The sequence below is a fragment of the Chelonoidis abingdonii genome, chromosome 19 (assembly GCF_003597395.2).
Source record: "Chelonoidis abingdonii isolate Lonesome George chromosome 19, CheloAbing_2.0, whole genome shotgun sequence".
Classification (NCBI taxonomy): Eukaryota; Metazoa; Chordata; order Testudines; family Testudinidae; genus Chelonoidis; species Chelonoidis abingdonii.
Window position 1 is genome coordinate 2,435,055 of NC_133787.1, and position 7,897 is coordinate 2,442,951.

The 7,897-nt window shown below is 50.6% G+C and overlaps 1 protein-coding gene across 2 annotated transcripts in view; it reads left to right on the plus strand.

Moving 5' to 3' along the window:
- The window catches only part of HYDIN (HYDIN axonemal central pair apparatus protein), a 401,019-nt gene that overhangs the window by 328,164 nt on the left and 64,958 nt on the right, over positions 1-7,897 (plus strand). For both annotated transcript variants that reach the window (XM_032795387.2, XM_032795390.2), the window contains 5 exons: positions 313-421; positions 1,137-1,397; positions 1,870-2,012; positions 3,329-3,547; positions 5,208-5,368. In XM_032795387.2, coding sequence (XP_032651278.1) covers positions 313-421; positions 1,137-1,397; positions 1,870-2,012; positions 3,329-3,547; positions 5,208-5,368 — 893 coding nt within the window. The remainder of the gene's footprint in view (positions 1-312; positions 422-1,136; positions 1,398-1,869; positions 2,013-3,328; positions 3,548-5,207; positions 5,369-7,897) is intronic.

A 7,897-nucleotide genomic window follows, 5' to 3' on the forward strand; every position in this document is an offset into this window, starting at 1 on the left:
CTTGCATACATATACCTGCCCCTGGAAATTTCCACTACATGCATCTGACGAAGTGGGTATTCACCCATGAAAGCTCATGCTCCAAAACATCTGTTAGTCTATAAGGTGCCACAGGATTCTCTGCTGCTTTTACAGATCCAGACTAACATGGCTACCCCTCTGATACTTGTCTGTTTGGTTACATTCTAATACAGTCTAACAGTGAAAGCAATGAGTGTTTGGTTCTCTGGAACATCAGTAATGTTCGATGACTCCACTTGCTGCCCTGTATCCTAGCCCATGTTGCCATGCTTTGTGTTTTTCTTTCTCCAGGTGATGATTGACCTGCTGGATGATTATGGAGTTTTCTCACTGAAATCCAGGCCTACCACTCACTGCCTCTATGTGGCTCAGAGTGAGGGGGATGAATCGGGCAGAGAAGGTAAATGCAGTGAGCCTGGCAGGAGTGAAGAATTCCAGCAGCTCTTGTAGGGGATGTCTTCAGGTGATTGGCATCTGGGTCTGAGCCCCAAGAGTAGCCTAGCCCAGGAGTGAGCAGCCAGGCCAGAAAGTGCTGCCTGAGTTACTGGGTCCTCAAGGGTGCTGCAGACACCGGGACTTCTGAGGCACTTCCCATGGATCTTTGTGCCACAGTGTGTTGAGCTGCTCTGTGATTCTTTCCCAGTGAATTGTGGGAGAATTTGTCCTGGGCACACAGGGCAATTGTGGGAAGGCATTTGAGGATTACCAGCACTCAAATGGTTTAACCTGAGTACTTGCTGCAGAGTAGATGAGTTACCAGCCTGAGAGAAAGCAGTGCCTCACCTGTAGCCGATAACCATGGACAGACCAGCTAGCCGTGTTTGAAAGCACCATCACACTAGATGGAGTGAGGAGGGTTTTGTGTGTGGATGGGAGTCAGGTTGGAACCAGCATCTGAGTAAGAGCCCAAGTTAACTCTGCAGCAAAGACATACTCACAGAGCCTGCAGTATGGAGTGAGTCTGTCGTGAGACCTCCTCCCTCCAGGAGAACAAGGATTTGGAGACAGACATGCTTAAGCTGGTTTTCCTGTTCAAACCTCTTAGGAATGTTTCCTTCTGTATGTCTGCAACTCTCAGATCTGATTTCCAGCCCAAACACTCCATTCCTTTGCAGGAAGGAAACCCCACACAGCTTCCCTAATCCTGCAGAATGGTGAGTCGGCTGAGTTTGATGTGCTTTTCAAACCCAGCCTGGCCCAGCGGGTGGAAGGGAAGATCCATCTGTCAGTGGTGGACAATCAGTATGAGGAAACCTGCATTCAGATGGTGGGAGAGGGCTACCAAGACGATATCACACTGGATAACATCCATGGGCTGGTAGCCGAGAGCAACGAGGAGAATGCAGAGGGGCAGCTGGAGGAGGACAGAGTGGAGGGTAAGAGGCACTGTTGAGAATAATTTGGCCCCTTTGAGGTTTTTAGAAGGTAAATCAGGATTTTGGATTGAGCCTGCTGCTGTTGAAGTAAACATCTGAAATTGTGAAATTGACCAATTTTAAAACCCTCTGCCATGAAATGGATCAAAATGGACAGTGAATTTGGGAGGGCCCTACTTATTGTGCCCTCTCTACAGCTGGGTTTGTGTCTCTGTTACACAGGACACCTGAGCATATGTCCGCCAAGTGGAAAGGTGTGTTTCAGCCTGTAATGTATTGTGGAGGCCTTTTGATTTCAGAGAGTGGAGAGCTGGATGCACTGCTTGAGGAGGGGCTGCTCCAAGACCCCTCTCTGGTGCCAATGGATGGGAAGAGAGACACATGTATGAGAGGAAGGGTGCTGTGCGAGTCGTCACTGCCCTACAAGTGCTATAGCCAAATCAGTGAGCATCCTCGTTTTCGTTTTTCCTAGCTGCCAGAGAAGATCACATCCAGTTTGGGGACTGTCACATCGGGAAGCCCTACCAGGTGACCTTCACGATAACCAATCGCAGCAAAGCAGATGTGATGAGGTTTGAATGGCCTGCTGCAGCTTCGCTTGTCTTCTCTCCCCAGGTATACAGAGACCACTTTGTTTTATCCCATGCACGAGAGATTGCTCAGTTATGTGTAGCTAGCAGAGCACTGACCCAGCGCTAGGTGGCAGTGCTCCTCGCTGCCATGCATGCGCTCTGGTGTGCGTCTTGGGTCAGTTCTCTGAATCCTTGGGCTTGCAAAGGTGGGAGGCAGAACTGTCAGCCCTCGTGGGAGAGTCATGGGATCCTATCCTGCTGGGAAACTGCTCTTGCTCCCTGAGGGCTCTTGGTTGCAGAATTTCACTTGGTTCAGAATGACCATTCCCTTTTTAAAGTAAGGTGTGATAGGGCTGCGCCTTCCTGGAGCGCCCTCCTGCAGCAGAACAGGCACACCTGCCTCAGTTTCCCTCCACCAGAGTCCCCAGAAATAGCCCAAACAGTCTTTCTCACTAGAAATAGCCCTATCGGGTTAATTTATTACAAACATCCCCTGCACATAAACCATAACAGTACCTCGAGGAGAGCCCTGCCACCTTCACTCTGCCCCCGTTCACCAGTCTGACTCTGGCGCCCTTCACCACACTTCACTCCCAGTCTTCAGCCCCCTCTGGCCTGCTGCCTTCAGCTCTCCAGCTTAGAGAGCTAGCAAGTGCCTCCCTCCACTGCTCTCAGCCTTCAGCCCTCTCTGGCTGTCTCTGGCTTGGCTCTCTGGCTCAGGAAGATCTGCCAGCTAGCCCCTCTGCTGGCTCCCAAGCCCTCAGCCCTTTTCAACCTCCTGGCACTGGCTTTGGCTCTTGAAAGTCAGCAGGCTTCCTGGGGATACCTCCTGCAGGAGGCTCTCTACAGCTGGCCCCAGAGACCTCTCTGGCCTCCTGACTCAACGGCTGTCCCTAGTCTTTATAACCCCCCAGGTGCCTCTCCACCATCTTCATTGGCCAAACTGAGAATGGCTGTTCTGGCACAGATGAGCTGAACCTCCTTCATTTATGGGGCCAGAAACCCTGTGACATCAGGCCACTGAGCGAGACTGAGTTGCTATAGGTTCCGGTGTCATCTGTATGCTGATATCCAGCTTTGCATCTTCTTTCCATTAGACCCAGGTGGAGCAGCTTTCTAGAGGTGGTCCCTTGAGTGTGTTGTTGCTGGTGTCTATGTGGGGAAGTATGCACCACCATTGCCTAGGCTAGCAATAAACAGAGGTGAATCTGGCACCAAATTCACTGCATGGAAAAATGCAGACTCACATTCTAGCCCTTCCATTTCTTCTCCATGTAGCTCACAATAACACTCCATCCTTTGCTGGCCACAGACTGACCATGGATGAACTAATGGCATTGGCTCTCTGATCCTTTGCAGGTCGGCCACCTCCATGCTGAGTGTGCTAAGGATATCACAGTGACTTTGAAATCTAATGTTCCTGTCACCTTCAAAATGCACACAGTTAAGTGTAAGGTGTCCAGAATCACCTTCCAGCATCCTGTGGACCAGGTCCCTGACTGGGATGACCGCCTGCATACTGTCAAGTGGGTGGATGCTCTGAAGAGCCTGACGACCACACGCCCGACAAAGAGGAAGGTAAGAATGAGATTATAAGAGCAAGTGAAACAAACTCAATAGCATTTGAAGCCATCTGTGCAAAGCCTAAAGACACAGGGTCACATTCACTGCTAACCAAGCAGCTCCAGCTGCTCTGCACAGATGTTTAACAGCCAGGGTGATGAACCATCGGAAGAAGCTACCAAGGGAAGAGGTGGATTCCCCATTTCTGGATGTCCTCCAATCCAGACTGGATGCCTTTCTGTAAATAGGTATTAGCCTAGTGGTGTGGTGGGCTAGTGAGCACAATGCATGGGCACCTGGGTGGAATGCTGTGGCCTTCGTTATAACGGAGGTCAGACTAGATCATCTAATGGTCCATTTTGTCTTTAAAATGTCTTAGTCTGATTTCTGTCAGGAGGGAATTAGACCCAGCAGGTTCTAGTTACAGGTTCCCTGTGGAAGAATGACCCTACTTCCCAATTGTGTGTTTCCGTTACCCTACCTGTATTTTGAAGTGAGCACTTTCACATTTCAACAGCTGAGATTTCCCTCATGAAATCATTACTCTGTGCAGGGTTGTATTATACAACAAGTGTTAGCAGGTAGCCTCATTAGCTATGTAGGGGGGATGGATCGCTCAGTGGTTTGAGCATTGGCCTGCTAAACCGAGGGTTGTAAGTTCAATCCTTGAGGGGGCCACTTGGGGATCTGGGGCAAAACCAGTACTTGGTTCTCTTAGTGAAGGCAGGGGGCTGGACTCAATGGCCTTTGAAGGTCCCTTCCAGTTCTGTGAGATAGGTATATCTCCATATTTTGTTTTTTTTATTTTTTAGCAGGTCAGCTCAGGTATCCATAGAAGTATTTTCTTCAAGAACTCCCTCTTTACAGCTTTTATCAGGTCAAACCAAAAAACAGTTGGTGATGAATGTTTCAAAGTTTTGGAAGGTTGAATGGCCTAGAAACCAAATCTTTTCTTTATCCATAAGAAGTAGCAGTGCCTCCAGGCCTTACCAATCAATTCCCCTCCACCCTGATCCAGATACACTTGTCCTCACCTGGGGTGGAAAGGAAATTCAGTGATCTGATCTGATGATCTGGAGTAAAACACCCACTGCTAAGAAAAAAGGGAAAGTCAGTCTCTGTGTTCATTCAGCCATGGGCTTCTTTACCCATGTGTCTGCAGTGGTGGGACCGCTGTATTTACAAAGGGTGGGAGTGATGTGATATCAGTCATTCAGGCCTGGGCTCCTTTCTGCTTCTTCACCAACTCTGATCTGCAGACACCATTTCCTCAGCCCCTTTGTTGAGATACAGGGTTGAGGCTCAGCCACCTCATAGTGCTCCCACGGACAGTTCTCCCTGTCATCCGGGTGCTATCTGTTTGCTCCAGAACCAGGGGGACTGGAACAATTTGTATAGTGGGGGTGCTGAGAGCCATTGAACCCAGCTGTAAACCCTGGATATAATGGAAACCACTTCAAGTCAGGGGATGCTGCAACACCCCCCGCACCCGTAGTACCAGCACCTATGTCTAGATAATCAGTGGCGAAGGAATGGATATCAGAAGGAAAGTGCAGGATGGTTGTGTCTGAATGGCCCTCGCTGTTTTGATGATAGTACAAAGTCTGGCTCTGGAGGCTTGAGGGGCTCAAGTGCTTAGTCAGGTTACTGTTGTTTTTCTCGTTTCTGTCTGAAGGTGATAGAGACAGACCCCGAACCCACCCACACTGTTCTGGAAGACAGCAGCCGAGAGCTAGAACTTCGAGTCAGTGCCATTGTTGATTACACCCAGTTCAAGCTAGAAGCTAACTTGGTGCAGTTCAAGGAGACCTTGCTCTTTCAGACCAGGGTGTTCAAGTGAGTAACTGAGATTTCATAGGGACAACTCAGAAGAACTGGTGGCTCTTCAAACGCAGTCCCTGTGGGTGCTCCACCTCAGGTATTGCTGCGTCCCGGCGCAGTTAATCAGAGATTTTCAGTAGCAGTGTCTGTCTGGGTACCGCATGCACAGTAGTCGTCTTGCAGCACCATTAGTGCCTCACCTAGTGCATGCGCATCTGACCCCCTCAGTTCCTTTTCAGCCATCCTTGGCCTGAGATGGAGCTCTGTGGCAGTGTCCCAACTTCTTTTGCTCAACCGTAACAAATTAAATTAGATTGTTTATTCGGAGTACCTACTTAGCACAAGTTTAAAAAAAAAAACTTTTCTTTTTTACGTTAGCTTCTTCTGAAGCGGGAAACCTATCCCCATTACAAAAGGCCTGGTTCCCCAGGATTTAGAGATGCGACTCATGCTGCGAAGCAATGTCCATCTCTGATGGGCACTCCTTCTGAGTCTGTTGCCTCCGGGAATTCACATTCCTCAGAAGTGATTCACTGTAGCAACCCAAAAGCGAGAACCGGACGTGACAGAAACCTATGCCTAAAGCTGATCCTGATGGAAAAATCACTTCAGCCAACCTCTGACACAGGAGAGAAAACCTCTCCTTCTGGTGGCTCCCCAGGCACAGCCTCAACAAAGGAGAGCACCCAGTCCTCCAAAAATACGCAGAAAGAGCCACAACCTCCCCACATAGAGAGAGACAGAAAAAGAAGGCGTCTCCAACCAGGTTGCTGTCCTTTGTGCTGACCTCCATACAGGTGAGCACCGTTGAGGCATCAGGCACTTCCAGCACCATCCACACCAAGACCTCTGCCGAGCTCCACTGCAAGGAGAAGGAGTTGAGGCGTAAACATGTCTCCCCCTCAATGACACCAACCACTCCAGTGAGAGACATGGTGCCAAGGCCCTCACCAGTGGCCATGCCCCCATCCCTGGCACCGACAAGTACATTGGCACCAAGCTACAGACCCAAGACAATACATAAGCCATCATCACAGACAACCAGTACCATCTAAATCAACAGCATCGACACCAACGGTACTGAAACTGATGGCACTGCAGCAATTCTGACAACATAAAGACATTGCAGTCACCCCCGTTCAGCCCTGACGATTCTCCTGAGCATACTAATATACAGCAAATGATATCGCCTATCACCCCACCTATATTGAGCAATGAAGATAATGATCAAGATGAAAGTCTCTTTTCATCTCAACACTTTTCACCCACTGAATGGAGGCAACCTTGGGAACCCATGAGACTCAAAATCCAGTATAGACAAGATGTACAACCTTGGTATGGGCAGCCATGGATGTGCCCACCTATGCTATGGATCCCTAGGGATCCTTGAGCGGCATAGAGAGTTCATCATACCAGACCAGCGACTCCAACCAGGGGCAAAATCTGGTCACCCACCATTCTCTAGCTAGGAGACTTCAGAGGTACTGAAGGACACAGGAGAAGAGAGAGAAGGCGGCATGGACCAGAGGTCACATCACCTGCACACAGTTCATCATTGTCCCCAGATAAAGCCGTAATGCCTGTCATGGAGTCCCCAGGCGATGCTCTGGAACTGCTCCCCACAAAGCCAGGCAGGACTTTGGGGAGCGTCCTCTCCCTTGGAGCAGAATTTTTCAGGGCAAGAAGCTCACACGTCTTCACCTTCTGGGTCTCTCCTTGGAGCATTCAGCATCCTCTGCGCCTCTGTGCACTTCCCACAGCAAGCCCACCGTAGCGGGGTCCTGGGGAAGCCACAGGGTCCTGCACCCCCACTTTGCAGTCAGACGTGACTCTCAGCCAGCCAGTAAAACAGAGGTTTATTCAATGACAGGAACATGATCTAAAACAGAGTTTGTAGGTACTGCAAACCGGACCCCCCGGCCGGGTCCATTCTGGGGCCCAGCGAGGCAGACCCCCACGTCTGCCCTCACTCCTCGTCCCCAGCCAACTCCAGACTCCCAACCCCCTCCAGCCCCTCCTTCTCTTCTCAGTTCCTTTCCCGGGCCAGTAGGTCACCTGATCTCTTTGTCTCCAACACCTTCAGCTGGCACTTTTGATGAGAAGAAGGGGCCCAGGCCATCAGTTACTAGGAGACAGAGTGCCAGGCATTTAGGTGCACTGGCCCCTTGCTCTGCAGCAATGACACATCCTTATTCCACTACCTAGATACTTAAGAACTGCATAGTGGACACTGAGGCACCAATATGGGTGGCAAGTTTGTAGAAATTTTGGTGGTGCCCAGAACCCACCCTCCAGCTCCGCCCCCCACAAACTCCGCCCCTACCTGCCTAAGGCTCTGGGAGGGGGCTTAGGGGGGAGGTCTGGGGTGCAGGTCCTGGGCTGGGGATTAGGGTGCAGGAGGGGTGCAGGCTTTGGGAAGGAGTTTGGGTGCTGGGTGCAGGCTCTGGGCTGGGGCAGGGAGTGGGTGTGCAGGCGGGGGTGAGGGGTGCAGGCTTTGGGACGGAGTTTGGGTGCAGGCTCTGGGCTGGGGTTGGGGGCATAGGA